The following is a 21,033-nucleotide window of genomic DNA, read 5'->3' as shown; positions in this document are numbered from 1 at the left end:
TAAAGTGCATCATATAGAAAGCGCATCAGTTTGTGTGTATTAACCCTTTAGGTTCCACTTCATCACGCAGCTATTCCTGTTAAAAAAACATTTAATTCATTAATAATATAGTATGTGTGCATTTTTTCTGTCATAGTTTCTTCAAAATTAGGCTTTATATGTGTGTTTTTAATAAAAAAAAATTTCCCTTCGATTCCCCCGCCCCCAGTTAATCGAGTACTCATTTTTTTAGACCAATGGATTAATAATAATAAAAAAAATCACATACATGCACACCCCTACTTATCACACTGTGCGCCATGGATCGTTTAAACTTGGGTACGCAATTAGACTATACGATGATGACACCTATCGAATCGGAGGCATCAACGGCTACGACACACGTTAGCGCAATGTCACCAGCATGCGCTACTCGTAAACAAACATGGGCAAGCAGGTCGTAGAAGCAAACACACTGCGCGTTTATCATGCTGAATACCTGACACTGTCAGAAAACTATTGTAGGCTATCTTTGGACACAAGACCGGAAAAGCATTCGTCGTTGAACCTCTATACGACATAGGACCACCGATGAAGAGCCACGATCACAGAAATCGTCACGATGGCAAACTTTCATTTGGGACAGCCAAAAATCGTGCAGTGTATCCCGATTCCCGGGCTTTAGACAAACCAGTAATACTAAGCAGATCAACTTTATATAAGATATAGTTGACTATATAAATCCAGTCGTAATTACAAACCCAGAACAAACAGAAGCATTATTGGTCATACCTGATGTTGGAGAAGAAGGGTCTGTTGTGTTAGTAACACCAGGTTTAGCGCTCAACCCATCCACCTCTGAAACACAAATCAAGAGATATCACACTGCATCAATACTACTATACAGTATGGGGCAGTTTCCTGCATAAGATTTAGATTAAATCCAGTTATATTAGGACATTTAAGTAGTTTTTACAAATATACCTCACAAAAAACATGTGTATCTTGAGACAAAACAATGTCCGTCACCCCTTTTAGTCTGGGGCTAGAATACAGGGGTGGACAAAATAATGCGAACAGCGATGAAATAGATGATATCTTATGAATTAATACGGTGTTGAACGCAAAGAGGTTGAAATATAATAACTTGAAAGTTAAAGATGCTCCTGATAAATGAGCTGCCAAAATTTGCCTTCTTTGGAAATCTGACAAGTTACCAATTTCTCATATTAACCATGTTAATGTGTTTTGGCATGCAACCTAGCAATATAAAGTAACCAAAGTTTGTTATTTCAAAGTAAACTACACAAATAATATTAACCACTAAAACAATAACTGTTCCTATTATTTGGTTCACCCCCTGTATATAATACATAGCATATATCATCACTTAAAGGCGGGGTACACGATTTTTTAAAAACGCATTGGAAAAGGAAGTCGGCCTAGTACCAAAACACACTTGTAGCCAATCAGCAGTAAGGGTCGTGTCTACTAACAAATTGTTCATTGATTCTATTGGGGTAGGGGCGTGTTTGTTTAGGTGATTTCAAATGTCAACATTAACATTAAGAGATCGTGCACCCTGCCTCCTTTAAATACGGAGTATATGGTACATTCACCTTGCCTATGTTACACAATAATGCTTTAAAAAAACGATTTTGCTATGTAGATGTTTATAGCTTTTAACTCCCAGAGGTTTGAAAAGCAAAGTACAGTACCTTGCTTACTGACAGGGGCGCTGACCGACTGCGGTAACTTCTCATTGATTAACTCCACACATTCACTGGGAAAGAAGCCAACCTGAGCAAAAGAGAGAGCAGGAAAACTGATTTCAGAAAGCTCAGAGTACCACCACTGTATACAGATCAGGTCTAAAAGTATAAAGCGGTACCTGGAAGCCATGTTTTCCTCTCCACCACGTGGTGTCGTCTTTGGGCGGCATGTCGATAACAGACAGGATATCGCCAACCTTCAGAAAGAGCAATGAGAAAACGAATGAGAACAGCATGTAAAACGACACACGTATACAGCAAAGTCAAATAAAAGAGTTACTTGGTAAACTCTTAGTGAAACTGTATTAGCACAGAAAAAAATATACCAATGAGAGAGGCGTTATTAGGTATGACACAAAGTGGATTCCACCCAAGATGAAGATGCTTGTTATTTATTGTTTTAAAACTGCAATTCGTAATATTGGCATCTCTATCGCAATCACAGTATGAAACAAAACATCGCAGTTAGTAATTTTCTGTACGTCTGTTGTGCTTCACCCTGTTACTCCGCGTGAATGAATCTGATAGCCGCAACTGTCACAACATTTAGAAGTACATCCTAAAGTCACATATATGGAAAAATTTTATCTGAACAACTAAAATAAAAAAAACACTGATTTTACTCGGATTTTAAAACAAGCTCTATCGCATTATTTTTTGACTGGAAGGTTTCCACAGTTTCAGTTTTTATTGTTTTAACAACAAACTTAAAGGAATATTCCATTTTCTTAAAAGAAAAATCCAGATAATTTACTCACCACCATGTCATCCAAAATGTTGATGTCTTTCTTTGTTCAGTCGAGAAGAAATTATGTTTTTTGAGAAAAACATTGCAGGATTTTCTCATTTTAATGGACTTTAATAGAGCCCAACATTTAATACTTAACTCATCACTTAAAAGTTTTTTTCAACGGAGTTTCAAAGGACTCTAAATGATCCCAAACGAGGCATAAGGGTCTTATCTAGCAATACGATTGTCATTTTTGACAAGAAAAATAAAAAATATGTACTTTTAAACCACAACTTTTCGTCTAAGTCCGGTCCAGCGCGACCTAACGTAAATGCGTAGTGACGTAGGGAGGTCACGTGTTACATATATAAAACGCACATTTGCGGACCATTTTAAACAATAAACTGACACAAAGACATTAATTAGTATCAGTTGACATACAACAACGTAGGAACGGTCCTCTTTCTCAACACTTGTAAACACTGGGGCGGAGTTTCGCGTTCGTCCTCTGTGACCTCTTGACGTCATGACGTATTGCGTGGGGTCAGCTGGGCATCACGACTGGTTCTACATGACGATAAGTTGTGGTTTAAAAGTGTATATTTGTTATTTTTATTGTCAAAAATGACAATCGTTTTGCTAGATAAGACCATTATGCCTCGTTTGGGATCATTTATAGTCCTTTGAAACTCCGTTAAAAAACAAAGTTAAGTGTTGAGTTAAGTATTAAATGTTGGGCTCTATTAAAGTCCATTAAAATGAGAAAAATCCTGCAATGTTTTCCTCAAAAAACATAATTTCTTCTCGACTGAACAAAGAAAGACATCAACATTTTGGATGACATGGTGGTGAGTAAATAATCAGAATTTTTCTTTTAAGAAAATGGAATATTCCTTTAAGGACGTTCTGCATGACTTAATCATGTGAATCGGGTTAAAGTATGGAGAATAATTTTAAATGCATTTACTCAATAACTAATATGTATTCATTTTTAACTGAGAATAAGAAGACAGCAACATTTACTACACAGATTTATTAAAAGTTTTTAAAATAAACTATTTTTTGTGCAAATAAATATATGAACATGGACCACAAAACCAGTCATGAAGATAATTTTTCTGAAATGTATAGCCTTTAAAGCTTTCAATTGATGTATGGCTTTTTAGGATTGGCAATATTTGGCTGGGATACAACTATTTAAAGCAACACTATGTAGTTTCCATGTAAAAATGACTTACAGCTCCCCATGTGGTTGAAAAGTGCAACAGTGCCTTGTATCAGACACTCTTCTACAGGCATGGGGAGGGGCGGGGCTGTGTTTCCTACCCTCCACCGCCACTTTCAGAGTGTGCTCGTAGCAGCTAGGAGGCTGCTCAGGTTGCAGCAACAGTACAATTTGTCCAGTTAAAAGTTGTTCTATCACTGAAATTATTTTAGAGACATTTTTTAAAGGTAAAAAAACTACATAGTGTTGCTTTAAAAATCTGAGGGTACCAAAAAAATCTAAATATTAAGGTTTTTTTTGTATATTTACAGTAGGAAATTTACAAAATATATTCATGAAACATGAGCTTTACCTAATCCTAGTGATTTTTTGCATAAAAAAAATTTATAATTTTGACCCATACAATGCATTTTTGACTAATGCTACAAATATTCCTGTGCTACTTATGACTACTTATGGTCAATGGTCACATATAGTTATTATCGTAACTATATCGTAACTATAGGCTGTTTGCAGTCATCAAGCAACAACACAATTTGATGCATTATTATAAAATGTGCAGGCAAATATTTACATTAATTTTACAACAGCTTTAAACACTGCTTATCTGATCACAATTAATAGTTAGAAATATCTGACTTGTAATAAAAAAATTTTAAACAACAGCATGTTAGTTGACTAATGTTTTACACTACTATTAAGTGTCAAGTACGCTTTGCCCCAAATAAAAAAAGAGGAAGGGAAAAAGATCAGTTCCTATATCTCACTAGAAAGCAGATAGAGGCCGATACAATTAACCCATCAAACAAAAAAGAGATAACAAACTAGGCTTTTGTCCTAAATCAATTTTAAAGGTTGGTAGCTTTATATGCAGACAGACAGAAAGATCATTTCTAAGAAGTTCTGTGTAGTTGCGAGGATGCCCGGGTGCTCTATGGGCATCTGTCCCATCATTAAGGAAAATTTAAAGATAAAGTTGGATCAGACTAAAGATCTGTGCCAAATATGAAGAGTGACAGACAAAAAGAAAGAAAGAAAGAAAGAGAGACAGAGAGAAAGGGAGAGAGAGAAGGGACCTAAATGTGTTCTAAGTTTGGGTCGCCCCATTCCCTGGCCCAGAAAGAGTCTCTCTATATAGAGCGGTGTGCAGTGAAGGGGACATAAAAAGAGGAGGAGGGAACAGTACAGCGTCCCAGGACCAGGCAGACTGTGCATGCATGTGCAGAATAAGGACAGGAACTTTTGGAGAAGTTTGAAGGATGTGTAGAAGTGTTAGGCCTCATACACACTGCATATAAATTCGGTTGACACTTCACCTTTAAATTCTTGATAAGGTTTTGTATACACACAATTCAGTAATTTACAGGACTGAGAACTGCATTCTACAACCAAATTAACTGCCGCAAAATGCAGGTAGTGACAACCGCATTTACAGAAACTCGGTATAGTGTGTACATATTAAGCAAACGGAAAAAACAGCAGTGGTGGCCGCCGGCCGGTGACTTCTTTTTTTGAGTTCGTCACAACATGTATGTAGCCCCTCATCTGTGTGGTTCGTCATTTCAAAATATGTGTTGTGCATCACGTGTTTTGTCTAAATAAGTGCCTGCTGCAGACGCATCTAAAGGGTTTATGATAAAAGAGACGCTCGCGCTTGCCAGATACTCGCATTATCTCATGTGTAATCAGAGTTTAGTGTTAAGGGAGTGTCTTGCGTGTATTTGGTGAACGTGAGCGTCTCTTTTATCATAAACGGTTTTGACGCATGTGCAGCAGGCACTTATTTGGACAAAACATGTGATGCACATGACGCAACAAACACGTATTTTGAAAAAACAAGCAACACACGACACTTCGAACACATATTTTGAATTTGCGCGGCGCCCCTCGGAAAAGCAGTCACGAGCCGCCACTGACAAATAGTAAAGTATTTAAACGTGCATCATATACATGTGACCGGTCTCGCTTCTGAAAAAATAAATGCCTAGAAGAGGAAAAAGTCTTCTGTATGCATGGTGCAGAAAATGACATGAGCATTTGCTTACTAGTGTTGCCAGATTTTGCATGAAAAAAATCAGCAAACAAGAAAATAAACCAAAATAAATTCAAAAGATTTACTTTAAAGATCAAAATGTTGGGATCGACACCTTCATACTTTAATAACACCAACAACTTGATCGCTTCGTGAGCCAAAAGCCACAAACACTTAAGCGCCATAATGTGGTGGTATGCGAGTACAAAAAAGAAGAGGACCTGGCAACACTGCAAGACAACGCTCTGTGAAGCAGCCTCTCAAAAACGAAGGTTTATTGCAAAACATAAAGCTGCTATTTTATTTTGGTCAAAGCTGTGAATGATAAGCACGCGAGACGTCAGAACGTTGCTATGGTTATCTCTGTGTCAATCATTGCATTTTCGGAACATTCATTTAGGGGATTCACTCCCGCCTTTCCTCTTAATGTTTGCAGGGTGTATGAGGGACAGGCCTATATATACAGTCAACTGTGTGGTTACCATCATTTATCAAAATAGAATAAAGAAACTCATACAGGTTTAGAACAACATGTGGTCGAGTAAATGATGACAGCATTTTCATTTTTGGGTGAACTATCCCTTTAAATAAGTCATGTCTTAGGGCTTTTTAGCAGACAGCTGTACCTCAATGGAGATCTCATCGCTGGCCTGGGCAGTGTATCGCTTGATGACGTGAGCAGCAGCGATGGCAGGGACATTTAAAGATGCCTCTTCTTTCAGCAAAAACCTGTTGCCATGGTTGTCGATCTGTTTCAAGCAAAAAAATCATCAGTTGTAGATCAGGGTTGTCTTATCTGTACCTGATGGTGTGACTTTTTCTAGACACCTGTGTCCATCATGCCTGGGGTTGTTTTAAAGGGACATTCCACTTATGCTCATTTTCCAGCTCCTCTAGAGTTAAACATTTGATTTTTACCTTTTTTATCTCCATTCAGCTGATATCCGGGTCTGGCTGTTCCACTTTTAGCCTAGTTTAGCATAATTCATTGAGTCTGATTAGACCATTAGCATTGCGCTAAAAAATAACCAAAGAGTTTTGATATTTTTCCTATTTTAAACTGAACTCTTCTGTAGTTACATCGTGTACCAAGACCGACGGAAAATTAAAATTAAAAGTTGCTATTTTCTAGGCCCATATAGCTAGGAACTATACTCTCATTCTGGCGTAATAATCAAGGACTTTGCTGCTGTAACATGGCTGCAGCAGGCATAGTGATATTACGCAGTGCTTGAAAATAGTCCCCTGCTATTGAAAGTAACCAAGTGGACTATTTTCGGGCAGTGCGTAATATCACTACGTCTGCTGCAGCCATGTTAAAGCAGCAAAGTCCTTGATTATTATGCCAAAAGGAGAGTATAGTTCCTAGCTATATGGGCTTAGAAAATCACAACTTTTAATTTTCCATCGGTCTTAGTACACGATGTAACTACAGACGAGTCATGTTTTAAATAGGAAAAATATCGAATATCTTTAGTTATTTTTTAGCGCAATGCTAATGGTCTAATCAGATTCAATGGACTATGCTAAGCTATGCTAAAAGTGGTACCGCCAAACCCAAAGATCAGCTTAATGGATTCCAAAACTATAAAAATCTAATGTTTAACTCTAGGTTAGCTGGAAAATGAGCATATTTTCCAAAAAAGTGGAGTGTCCCTTTAAATCTAGCAGATTGCAACTTGGATGCATAGCTAATTTTCTGCTTAATTTTATTAACATCTAATCAAATGTCTGTTCATCTCTCTATTTTCCTCTGCTTGTCTCTCACCTCCATCCAAGAGAGAACTGGGCCACAGTTCAGCTTATTGTCCACAATCATGGAGAGTCGATTCAGATACTCCGACAACAGTGGCGCAAATGTCTGCATGAACGACAGATTTATGAACAAACTGTAAATAACACTATTAATATATAAAAAAACACCATACATGCACATTATATATAGATATGTCAGGTTCATTATACACATAATATGCATATATAGTGTTTATGTGCACGAATACTTTTATTTACAGTCAACAATATTCAAACATCCCCCTGATAATGATCAAAATAAACAAAACCTGACGTGTGAGCTTCGTCTTTAAGGGTCTAGAAACCAACCTACATAACTGGCCGATGACCTCAATACACGACGCTAATGCCGCTAGCACCAAATCATTAAGGGAACGGCAGTAGCCGGTGTAGTACAACTCACCTCCACCCGTTCTCCGATCTCGCTGAGGGGGGGCAAAGCCAACAGCTGTGAGTACCGCCGGTCATAAATACACTGATGCAGGTGAGCATCCAGCGTCCTGAACTCCTCATATGAACGCCGCACCATCCACGTCTTACCCTAGATATCAGAGAGAGAGAGAGGGTGAGTTGGGGGAAAGAGAGGAGAAAATGGAGGGGGAGTCACAATGCTAGAATGGGTAACAAATGTAACAAGTTTGTTAACTCTTTCACCGCCAGCGTTTTTAAAAAAAGTTGCCAGCCAGCGCCAGCGTTTTTCATGATTTTCACCAAAGTTTAATGTCTTCCAGAAAATGTTCTTCTTTAAATAAATAAACATACAATATACCAAATGAAAGAACAGACCCTCTGCTTTCAAACAAAAAAAAACCGTTTCATCCTACCTTTAGTGGTTCTTTTGCAATCAGCTTTTGAATATGGGTAGGTTTTTGCAAAAACACCATATTTTGAGCAAAAAGCAAAAATAATTCCATTTTTGTGACAGACTTTGCATACAGATCCCATTCAGAGCGATCTTTAAAACAGACACGGACATGCAGCAGCTTGCCATAGGGCAATACTTCCGGTTTTAAAAAGTTGCGGAAGGGCGCCACCTGGTGGATAATAGCGGTATTGCGGAAAGACGGAAAATCTCGTCATTGGCGGGGAAGCGTTTTCTCTTAATTGACGAGATATCTCGTCAATGGCGGGGAAAGAGTTAAATTAGGCAGTTGTCACTTAGTAGCCTAGCTAGTCCAGTACCAAACCTTGGGTTTATATATTGATAAACTTATATTAACCATAAGAAGGTTATAATGTGACAATTTTTCCTTCCAAACCTGAGTTAAATAGATGAGATAAAAATTGTTTTGTAAAATTGTCTGTGTAATCTTAATTTGCAAATAGGGATGCATAACGATTAATCGGAATTAATCTATAGCAGAATAAAAAGTTTTTGTTTACATCCAATATGTGTGTGTGAACTGTGCATAGATAAATGCACACCCATGCATGTATATTTTTAAGAAAGGTTTACATGTGTATATACATTTGTATATTTATGTATCATTTATATTATATATAAAAACTTAATATATACATATATTTTTTTCTTAAAATGATACATGCATCTGTGCATATTTATAAATACATAATTACACAGTTCACAAACACATATATAATGTAAACAAAAACGTTTTATTCTGCTATAGATTCATTGCGAATCGGTATGCATCCCTATTTGCAGGTGTGCAAATATTAGACTATTGTAATTTATAGTAAATAAAAACATTTTAACACAGATCAGCAGATGTTATGGGCCACGTGTGTGCCCACTCACCTGGCAGGACACCTGCACAAGGAAAACCAGATCTTTGGCACTGCCTGAGGTCCAGCTGGCATCGTTCTGATCGTTGGCAAACTGAAGCTGAAGATATAAAGAGCAGACTTTCATTAATGACACTATGAAGTATTTTAAGTTCAAGGTTTTACGGCATGAACTTTTTGCCACTTAGTTTCTATTTCATTTTCTTCTGAAATAGAAACTTTGGGAGATGTAGTATAGGTAGTATATTTAGTATGTTTGGGAGATGTAGTATAAGAGAGAAAATGGCAACACCACCATTAGTTTCGCTGGTTGTCAGCAAAGAAAAGTTTCCTAGCAACTGAAGCGGACTGTGAAGGATAAGCAATTTGCTAGCATTTGTTATGCAGGTGTCCAGATCATTAACTGTGTGCTTGCTAAACAGGTTTTAAAACGTCATATAGGATTTAATTCAGGAGGAATTTAATTTAGTGATGCATTTTTATTCCTTATTCTCACCAAAACCAGAAATGTGGATTTTTGCAGAAAGCCCTAATAAGTGGCCTTTTTTTTAAACTAGGAACATGTATCTTTTAAAGGCCTTCCACGCAGCATACTGATCTCAGAAAATTGGTATAAAATTCCAGCAATTATCAGCATATTTTCTGGAATCTGTGTGAGATAAGGGCTTTAAAGTGTAAACATGATATATCTGATTAACTGTGATATTGTATCTGCTTCCAGTGAAAAGGTTAGGGTTAGAACATGGTGAGATGAAATACAGTTACTCTCAAACACGTGACTATTTATGAGAACCTGGGAAGATCCCCCACAATAATTTAACCACTAAAAGCTTTTCACATCCCTGTAGCATCTGTAAGCTTAAGAAACTCTGTGTGTGATCGGTGTGTCACGTAGAAACTTTTACTTAAAGTGGCTGAGGTTTACAGTCTTGATGATGATATAAGGTAACAATGCTGATGCCTCATGATTCAACTATAACAGGGTTTCAGTCAGCAACCCATCCACAAAAATTTTCGTGCATTTTATATTGCCACTCCTTCCCATTTCCTTAAAGGCAGGGTGCATGATTTTCGAAAAACACTTTGGAAAGGGGAGTCGGGCCGAGTACCAAAACACACTTGTAGCCAATGAGCAGTAATGGGCGTGTCTACTAACCGACATCATTGCCTGGGTTGCGTATGTGTGGTGCGGATTTATTAAAAGAAGGTACAGATACTATTGGGGTAGGGACGTGTTTGTTTAGGTGATTTCAAATATCAACATAGGCTTTCAGAGATCAACCCCTCCGCCTTTAAACCGGTGCATATTTTCATGTCGTTTTATGTTTTGGTTTTTCTATTTATAAACTATTGTTGCTTGGGTTTGAGGTTAGATTTGGGATTTGCTTTAGGCTGTCATTAATATATAGGTTTCTCTATGTTTTTGTCTATTTTTAAACCATTGTCACTTGGAGTATAGGCAGTGGCGTCCAATGACTTCTTTTTAGAGGGCGCTCGATGCAAAGTTCATCACAACATGTATGTAGCCTGTCATGTTAATGATAAGAGACGCACGCTCACGTTTGCCAGATACTCCCATAATCTCATGCGTAATCAGAGTTTACTGTTAAATGGGTGTCTTGCGGGTATTTTGTGAACGTGAGCGTCTTTTTTATAATAAATGGTTTTGCAGGGTGTGCAGAAGGCACTTATTTTGACAAGACACGTGATGCACATGGTTAACATGACACTCTGAACACACATTTTGAAAACACGAGCAACACACATGACACTCCAAAAACATATTTTAAATCACACCCCTCGGAAGAGCAATCACCAGCCGCAACTGAGTATAGGGGTGTAATCGGACAGTTAATTAGGGCTGCAACTAACGATTATTTTAATAATCGATTAATCTGTCAATTATTTGTTCGATTAATCGATGAATCGGATAAAAAACAAAAAACAAGAAAAGCATTAATTTCCAACCCCTTATTCAAAACAGAACTAAAATCTTTAGAAATTGAACAAACATGTTGCTCCTTGAACACACCTGAGCTGTTACAATAATAATAAAATAAAATAAAAATGGACTAACACAAAAAAATAGACATGTATGCTTTACATCTGCCAAATATATAGACTTTTTTATGATGGCCTCTCTTGATGGGATCAAAAAGATAGTAAATGAGTACACTCTCAGAAATAAAAGTACAAAAGTTGTCACTGGACAGTACCCTTTCAAAAAGGTACACCTTCACCAAAAAGTGCATATTAGTACTTCAAAAGTACATATTGGCAGTTCAAATACATATTTGTACCTAAATGGCACATATTAGGACCTTTTATAAAGGGTACTGCCCCAGTGACAGCTTTGTACCTTATATTTGACTTTATGTGTTTTCTCTGATCGGATAGCTATCTCATTTGTTAAAACTGTTCCATTTACATTTGGCCACATAAATGCGTCTTGTGAAAACAGAAAATGCGTCTTCTACTCCCGCGCAAAATGCAAATACACCATTCATTACTTCGCCTTAAAAAATGTAAGACGATGTTTATGCAACAAAAGGCGGCACTTAAGGTGTGTTGTACTGTATGTTGCTCAGCATGAGCTGGAGCGCGCAGTACAGAACAGCAGGAGAGTGACGGCGCGAATGATTTAACATACAGGTCCATGATGGGGAAAAGCGTTCATGCAACTCTCTCTCAACGTTTTATTTCTTTGTTTAATATCATTGGAGTTTTTTATTCGTTCTAGAAACTTTTTTTACTCGCTGTCGTCGCTCCATAAAGCATAAGCGCGTCGTCTTTGTTTGTTTACCTCTTTGCCGGCTATAACTTCCAGGTGACGCGCTTACGTTTGGGAGGAGTAAAACACTGACATGTGGTTTTCCTCTACCTTTGCTGTTTTTTTATCTTTTCTCCGCCGCCCTGTCTTTTCTCCGCCCTGTCTATGAGGCACCGAACTCTGCAAGCAACAGTGCGCGAGAGAGAACGACGCTCCGTCCCAAACCGCATACTTCCATACTATATAGTAGGCGAAAAGCACTACTTCTCGTACTCTTTGCCTACTATATAGTATGGAATTAGGCGGTTTGGGACACAGTGCGAGTGTGTTCACTCCACTCCGCGCTTAACTGAAGTTTTTCCTTTTTTTATTAAACGTCTCTGCGTCACGTGATACAACGAATCGATTATGAAATTCGTTGCCAACACTTTTAGTAATCGATTTTTATCGATTTAATTGATTCGTTGTTGCAGCACTACAGTTAATTGCAATATGATACAGTACCGATTATCTCCGCCAGCAATTTGCTGATGATCAAACTTTTTTTATGCAATTATGATTCGATACGATTCATTTATCGACACTTTAATATTACGTGGTTAGTTGAGCAGTTTTTTAATAACTCACGAATGCAACAAAATCTATAACATGAACGTTTAATAAAACTCTTTAAAAAAGGCACAATCTCTATCTTAATTGGTATATTTACAACAAAAAAACGAAAAAATACTTTTAAAAATAAAATATATAATGAGGGGAAAAAATGTGTTTATTGCTTAGCTGGTGCTTTTCCAATATTTCCAAACACATGATTTCCGTAGTCACAACGTCTTCTGCCTCTTTCGCTGTGTTTTCACCTCTACAGACGCTTTGTTGATGCATTGCATTTACTTGCTGACACTAGCACACAAAAATAAACAAAATTTCGTGCTGTGGCGAGATATGCATAGATAGACGTTACGTCACATCAAGGAATGAGGACGCGGGGAGTGTCAAAATAAATGTACATCATATCGATATTTTATGTGTATGGATCCATATCGATGTCTTGTTACACCTCTATTAAAGTTGGTGTTAGAATTGGGGTTTGGGTAAGGATGTCATTTATGAAACAAAAAGTTGTTCTAACCCCAAACCCAAGCAACAATGGTAGAAAAACTGAAAAAATAAAATAAAGAGAAACCAATACATAAAAGACACGAAAAAATGTTGCATATTAAGTGAACGGGAAGTACTGGCGTATCTTATGCATGTAAAATTGGAATTTTTACACTGCTGCTATTTATACGCAGTCAATAAGCTGCAGTCAAACAGTCAGTTTCAGTTATGTTATCAAAACATCTACCCTATATAAAAACATGCTTGTAGTCATATGTTTGATTTAGTTCATAAGGACTTCCTAAAATGCTTTGAGAAACACAAGAGAGAGCTTTTCTGCTTGACAATAACTAAAAGGTTTTTTATTTTTCTTATTTCTTCAGGGGGTTTAAACTAAAACTCCAACGAGAGAGACTTTAAAATCTACTCAAGCTGCATGGTCTGGATGCTCAGGGTTCCCTCTGCCATTATAAAACAAACAGAGCCACTATACCGCAGGGAAAGTGAAATTCATTTTTAAAAAGGTCTCATGGCTATAAACTCACTAGTTTTTCCACACAAATATTGTGAGAATTATATAAGTTGGGGTAAATAGTTTCAAATGAGTCCCAATTGAATTCAAATGCTGTCTTTAAGCTAGCTACACATGTTAGCAATACACCTCATGCAAATTTCATGCAAAAAAGTACCAAAATATCCAGAGATATTATATAAGGAGATGTCATATTATTTGTAAGAGGAACAAACAGACTTTGTAAACAAGAGAAGTTCTTACCTCTATAGATCCGAAGTCCACGTTTTCATAGTGAAAGTGGGCACAGTCAACAAGCTTGGGGAAGTGACCTTTCACAACAGACAGCCTGAAAGCACAACCAAACCGCCAAATGAGATAACACACCACTTACCTGCAATGTATACAGTGTAAACATACTACATGTGTCAGTCAAACATGTTTGATAGGAAGGAGTGACACTACCCTGAACATCTACCCCCAAATACCATTCAGAAGCCCTTAGCAACCACCCAGCAATGTCCTAGCAACCACCTACACCTTTAACATCCTAGCATCATAACACAGGGTGTTGTTGTATGAACCAATGCAACTCACATATTCATCAAAATCTGTATTTTAAGGCTGCACAAAATGTAGATATAGCCCAAGGCAGCTATAAGTACGTCAGTGATATCATTGTACACTGTAGAAATATTTTGCATCCTATTATCAGTCGTATCAAAGGAGGAAGTGAAACTCAGTTCTTCCTGTTTTACTGCACGCTGAGAGCTCGATGTAAACCTGAAGCTGGACTCTGTGTTCCTAAACAACTATTACAATTAGAGATGCACCAAATGTATTGGTCAATAATCGGTTATTGGGTGATAGTTAAAAAACAGCCGATGGTCATATATCCTGTCAATCAAAAGAGAACAGGAAAGTGCAATGAATTTGAGCTCTGTGTATAGAAAATGTAAAGAAACATCCCTAGTTTAATGTTCAAGATTAATTGTCATTATATGAATGAATGAATGAATGATTTAATTTTCTGAATTTATGCAAGTTAATATATAACCATTAAACTAGCGGTATCGGCAGATATCAGTCTGCATAGTCGGCTATCGATATCAGTGAATTTTTTATATCAGTGCATGTCTAATTACAATAGCATCATGGCAGCATTAAAGGGATAGTTCACCCAAAAATTAATATTAGCACATCCTTTACTTAACCTTCAAGCCATCCTAGGTGTATATAACATATGTGTTGGAGTTTATTAAGTCAAATAAAAAAAATTATTACTTTCAAATACAATTTTGATGGATGGATGTGCTTTTTGGAGCTTTAAAAAAATGGGACACTATCCAATGCCATTGTAAAGTGGAAAAGGATATTATTTAAAGCAGTGTTTCTCAACCCTGGTCCTCAAGGACCCACTTCCAGAAAGTTTTAGATGTCTCCCAATTTAAAACACCTGAACTAACTCATCAGCCTCCTTCCAGAATGCCTCCCTAACAAGCTAATAATTTAAATCAGGTGTGTTAATTAAGGAGACATCTAAAACATTCTGGAAGGGGGTCCTCGAGGACCAGGGTTGAGAAACACTGATTTAAAGGATCATGCCAACATTTTGGGATTTTGGCTTATTCACCGTATCCCCCAGAGTTAGAGAAGTCCATAAATACCTTTTTTTTTTTCTCTGTGTGTCCTGTAACACTGTCTGACGCACCCACCGCTAGCTTAGCTTAGCACAAAGACTGGAAGTAAATGACTCCAGCTAGCATACTGCTACCAATAAGTGACAAAATAACGCAAACATTTTCCTATATGTGTGTTGTGATTTGTGTATTCACACAGTGTACAAATAACAAGGTCATATGAGACACAGACACATTTTAACAGTATACATACTGGGAACTATATTCTCAGAAGGCGAAGCACTGCTACTTGCTACTGATTTGCTTGCAGCACCCAAAAAGCCCCCTGGTGAGGAGCAAAGAGTTCAGTCGGAGTTGTGCAAATCACTCCGCTAAACACTGTTAAAAGATGGCTGTGTCTCATATAAACTTGTTATTTGTATTATTCTTATTGGGAGCAGTATGCTAGCTGGAGCCATTTACTTCCAGTCTTTGTGCTAAGCTAAGCTAGCGGTGAGTGCGTCAGACAGAGTAACGGGACGCACGGAGATGAAAAAGGTATGTTTGGACTTATCTAACTCTGGGGGATGCGGTGAATAACCTAAAATCCCAAAATGTCGGTGTGTTCCTTTAATATAACTCCAACTGTGTTTGGCTGAAAGTAAAAAGTCATATACACCTAACATGGCACAAGGGTGAGTAAAATATGGGATAATTTTCATTTGGGATAAACTTCTTTGTTTAGTGGTGTTCCTGTAAGTCAACTGGTATTAATAAAGCACAAACATGAATTTACCCTGGCACGTCAATAACATTTATTTATTTATGTTGTATTAATGTGTCTTTTGTAAAGCTGCTTTGCAACAGTGTAAACTGCGAACAAAGCTATACAAATAAATGTGAATTGTATTAAAATCCACCCACAGTGATCAGCTTCCCTCCTGTCAAATTTTACATCAACAGCAGCTTGCTTCCACAAATCAGGAAAGATTGCTTTCATACCGTTTGCATCATACGCCACATCCTCATCTCGCTGAAATTCTCCTGCACTTACACAAAACTGGAGTTTCCGTAAACCAAATGCTGACATTGACACATCCTCACCTTTTGCTCATCTTCCCCTTCAAGTTGGCAGTGGTGCCCACTGATCGGGTCCCAGGTTCCCCAGAACTGTCCAGATTATCAGTGCTCCGAGCCTGAAGAAGTGAATAGAGGACAGGATAGAAAAGAGAAAGATAAAATGTTAAAACTAAATGTTCAATGCTTTTTACACACCACTGACATGCTTATGATTCATGCAACATCACAAAAATCCCCGGCAACACAACCTCGCACCTTCAGGTGAAGGGCAAGCAATGGCTCCCACACACATTTGGAGAAGATAACAAATCACAGTTGACAAATCAGCAGTGATCTTACAAAAACTGATCATCGTAAGCTATCAAGCATGTCAGTTGTGTTCAAATCGTACCCAGAAATTTGCTAACAAAGCAGAAAGCTGATTGTGTAATGATAGAGACACCTACCCGCTAACCTCATTTCAAACACAGAAAGCTGAACACAAAAAGCTTTTTAAATCAATAAAAAAAAACTTGTTTTGATAAAGTTGATCAGTACAAAGCTATTATATTTAAATCAGGTGTGTATACAGAAACAATGGCTCGACCAATGGCATGAGCTCATGGTGGAAAGGTGTGTGTGTGTCCAAACAAATACAGCTACGTTATCTGTAATGCCAGCTTTTGATGTGCCTTTTAATTAATATTATCTGTTTATATCTAACCACACAAACATATAAAATGACTTCAAGCCAACACACATGGACTCCTGTTTTGACTTTATGGGGTCTTTGACGGATTAAAAAGGCCCTCTAGGATCCGATTATACACTGGAAGTTTCCTTAGAGATACTTCATTAAGGTTTATGATGAATGAAAGCCCCAGTGAATTATGGTTCAGTCGTGCATATTAGTTCTGGATGACAACGACGCTGTCATGATGACTGTTTGAGTTTCATCCACCTGACAGGCAGTTTCGACGGAAACGCTGCCATGAGAGCATTTGGTTGCGAGACAGCACTTCCCTGATCCCCTCAGGGGAAGAACAGATATCTGCTGTCCTCCTTTAGTTTTGCACAACACCAAACAGTCACAGATGATTTCAAATACTGGAATGAGGGAGGACAGGCGTGAATTTGCCTGCTAAATTAACCAAATACGATTCTAATGTACTTATACAGGGGGACGGCGGGTTTGAAAAGCCAGATAAGTTTAATAAGCCAATCGTTTTAGAAGCAAATGATTAGATTGATTTAAAGGAAGAGTTCACCCACTTTTGAAAATATTTACTCAAGCCTGAAATACTTTTTTACATTAAAGGAGAAATGTAATGGCAAGTCTCTTATGGCGCTTTTCCATTGCATAGTACCCCACGGTTTAGTTTAGTTTGGGTCGGGTCAGCTCACCTCACTTTGGTGTGGTTAGCTTTTCCATCGAGTTTAGTATCACTTCGTAGTGGGAGGGTTTATAGGCGTGTCGTTATATTTGCGCTGCATAATGCTGTGACATCATACAAGTGAGAGCGCCGTTGTACATTCCCATACATTCATTTATTTATCAGTACGCCACAAAATTAAAATTGGCCACCACAAATAGATGTTTCCTCATCGCGTTTATCACTAACTCGGTCTCACATGACAATTTCTGTTCAAACACCGGTGGCGTCATTCGACGCCGCTCCGTTGAGCCTCATTGAAGTTGCATTTAAGCATATATGCGAACGTGCGCGTCGCGAATGTTCCGCCACAAACTGCAAGAATGGAAAAAACTGTTATGGTGTCCCTGATTCTCAACCTGTGGATGTTTTTTTTATCGCTAAAAGGGAGTTTGGGAACTTAGCAAAGCACAGAAGACAACATGTTTCCTCGAGACAGCAAGCTAGCACTAAGGTAAAGCTAATATTTACATTATAGCGATGACGCTGTAGTGACGAGTCTGTCAAACCAATCAGTGATCTACAGTGTTTTCGCGTCACGTTTGGTATCAGCTTGGAACCCCAACCGAGGTGGTACGAAAAAAAGTATCGGGTACTACTTACTGCACCCAATGGAAAAGCTCCCAAAAGTAAGTTAACCCGACCCAAACTAAACTAAACCGTGGGGTACTATGCAATGGAAAAGCGCCATTACATATGAAGTAAATATCACCATGATAATTTGCAACAAATATTTTCCAAAAAAGTTATTGCATGCCTTCTAGAAAATAGGCTGCAATAAATAATATATTTTAACTAATTCATGCATTTATTATATAGGTATGAAGGGCCAATAAATTCATAATAAATGTTTATGTTCTATAAAGAAAATCAGTCATACAGCAAAACATTTTATTTTTGGATGAACTGCCCCTTTAAGCACAGAGCACGTAGCATGGCGGGAGTAAAAAAGTGCCGGACTCTTGTGCCACACTTACCATTAAAGCCAACTGCTCTCCCCTGGGCAAGAAACCTTTTGAAATGGTTAGTAGTGCGTAAGTATACCTCATGAATGGATTACATAACACAGTCAAGCAAGCGGACAAATAATTAAATATTCCCACATCTATATTCATACAGTCTTAAAGGAAAACACCACAGTTTTTCAATATTTTACTATGTTCTTACCACAACTTAGAAGAATGTTTACATCCCTATCTTTTATCAATGCGTGCACTTAATCTTTGTACACCGCGCCGTGAATGTGTTAGCATTTAGCTTAGCCCCATTCATTCCTTAGGATCCAAACAGGGATGAATTTAGAAGCCATCAAACACTTCCATGTTTTTCCTATTTAAAGATCCAATAGGCATTTCCAATATGCATATTTTTTAATAAAATTTCCTAAAATAACTTGCACAGTGTTATATATTTCCAGCAGTAGTGTACTTACAATATCTCAAAAGTCTCCAAAATTTTTTTGTTTTAGATAAATTCAGATTTTAAATAATTGTCCGTCCCGGAAAAAAACGTCGCCTTTCAGTGACGCAATATCCGCACTATCGCATTTTTCCGGTGTAGACCATGTGATATTCCACCACACCGGAATATCACATGATCAAATGCGGAAGTGCGGGTTATAGCGTTATATCTGTTATCGGCTGATATGGATCACGATTACTCTTTGGCTAGTAACGTTATGGAAGTGCCAACAAAACGTAAGCGTCCATATTCGGATACACACAGACTTTGTGACAAACGGAGAGATAGAACCTGAGTAAATCTTGGCCAGGCGTTTTCCAGATAGAGAGAGCTTCGCGACAATCTTGGACTTGACAGAGACTCTGCTCTCGCGAGTGTATTAATAGACAGGTAAGCAAATCTATTTTAATATTTAAGTATCCGTAGACGATTTTAATAGCACTTATAAACAGTTATATTGCTCTTTGTAATTCGGTAAGGCTTTTCATCACGTTTAGTGACTGAGATTATGACAGTACAATTAAAGAGCAGCCAACTCTCACACATTGTCCGCAACATTCACGCATTTAATTGGTTTCACGCGCTCAAACGAGCGTGAGAGTTGGCATCTATCCCTACGTGCAAATGTTCGTTCAAATTTACTATGGGAACGATTGGTTTGAACACGTTAAACAACACGCCATTAACTATAAACGCATAAAACTGCACAGCATTAACCCAAAAAAATAATTTGACGAATTGCTAAATTGTAACAGGATAATATAGGATAACATGTCATGTTCCTTGCAGTTCATTGATTATGATGACATAAAATAATGCTATCAGACATAAAGGTAATACAAAAACGAATAAATTACCTCATCCGTTGTCATGATTCAATAATTCGACGTAGAGCATTGATAGATGGTGAAAACTCATTGAAAATGACATCTCCCATCGTGACCTGCGTCATCAAGCTTCGCCTTTGTTATTGTTGGAAACTGCGCCCTCTTGTGTTGAAAAAAATGACATACTGGATCTTTAAAGACAGAGTAGTTAACTACAAGCAAGTTTGGTGGCACAAAATAAAATGTGGCAATTTTTTAGCGGATAAAAAATGATAACTATATTGTATGGCGGAAGAGCACTTAGTTTGCAACACTTCGACCTCGCCACGCAGTAACATCATCACACACCACCATAAAATATAGTTCTCATTTTTATTCCGATTAAAACAAAATGGCACGTTTTATTTTGTGCCACCATACTTACTCGTGTAACTACTCATGTAACAGTCTTTAAATAGGAAAAACATGGAAGCGTTTGGTGGCTTCTAAATTCATCCCTGTTTGGATCCTAAGGAATATATGGGGCTAGGCTAAATGCTAACACATTCACGACGTGCTGTATAAAGATAAACTATTAATTTTGTATTTATTTGTTTAAGTTGAGGTAAGAACATTGTAAAATATTGAAAAACAGTGGTGTTTTCCTTTAATGTTAATAAAACTCTGGATGTGTGCTAACTAGGCAGAGTGCAAAGCAAAAGCCTGGATGACCTACAACCAAATATTGTGTTTGGATTTGCATGACAAAGCTCCTAAAGAGGGAAAGCTGACAACACGGAAACTAGACACAAACATCTCTCTCAACACAACCCTCTATAAATCAGCAGAAATAGACTACCTACTTACATAGCAGAGTGGAAAATTATATGCACTATTACACAATACGACATGGCACACAAGTCAAGAATGCTTCTTAGACATTACTGTGTATCCTGTTCAACATAACATGATTCACTACTAAACTAATTTTTACATGG

At 37.7% G+C, this 21,033-nt stretch overlaps 1 protein-coding gene across 11 annotated transcripts in view; it reads right to left on the bottom strand.

The window, feature by feature from the left end:
- The window catches only part of arhgap33 (Rho GTPase activating protein 33), a 57,889-nt gene that overhangs the window by 17,007 nt on the left and 19,849 nt on the right, over positions 1-21,033 (bottom strand). For 6 of the 11 annotated variants that reach the window (XM_073811537.1, XM_073811540.1, XM_073811539.1 and 3 more), the window contains 9 exons: positions 16,381-16,472; positions 13,922-14,006; positions 9,292-9,378; positions 7,936-8,073; positions 7,507-7,599; positions 6,365-6,487; positions 1,871-1,948; positions 1,698-1,779; positions 772-837 (listed from right to left, as the gene is read on the bottom strand). In XM_073811537.1, coding sequence (XP_073667638.1) covers positions 772-837; positions 1,698-1,779; positions 1,871-1,948; positions 6,365-6,487; positions 7,507-7,599; positions 7,936-8,073; positions 9,292-9,378; positions 13,922-14,006; positions 16,381-16,391 — 763 coding nt within the window. In that variant the 5' untranslated portion in view covers positions 16,392-16,472. Of the gene's footprint in view, positions 1-771; positions 838-1,697; positions 1,780-1,870; positions 1,949-6,364; positions 6,488-7,506; positions 7,600-7,935; positions 8,074-9,291; positions 9,379-13,921; positions 14,007-14,254; positions 14,324-16,380; positions 16,473-18,745; positions 18,781-21,033 lie in introns of those variants that run through there. The other 5 variants (XM_065298757.2, XM_073811533.1, XM_073811536.1 and 2 more) reach the window with 2 other exon arrangements.

The sequence above is a fragment of the Paramisgurnus dabryanus genome, chromosome 13, assembly GCF_030506205.2.
Source record: "Paramisgurnus dabryanus chromosome 13, PD_genome_1.1, whole genome shotgun sequence".
Classification (NCBI taxonomy): Eukaryota; Metazoa; Chordata; class Actinopteri; order Cypriniformes; family Cobitidae; genus Paramisgurnus; species Paramisgurnus dabryanus.
Note: the sequence above shows the minus strand (reverse complement) of the source record. Positions and strands in the feature narration are given on the sequence as shown.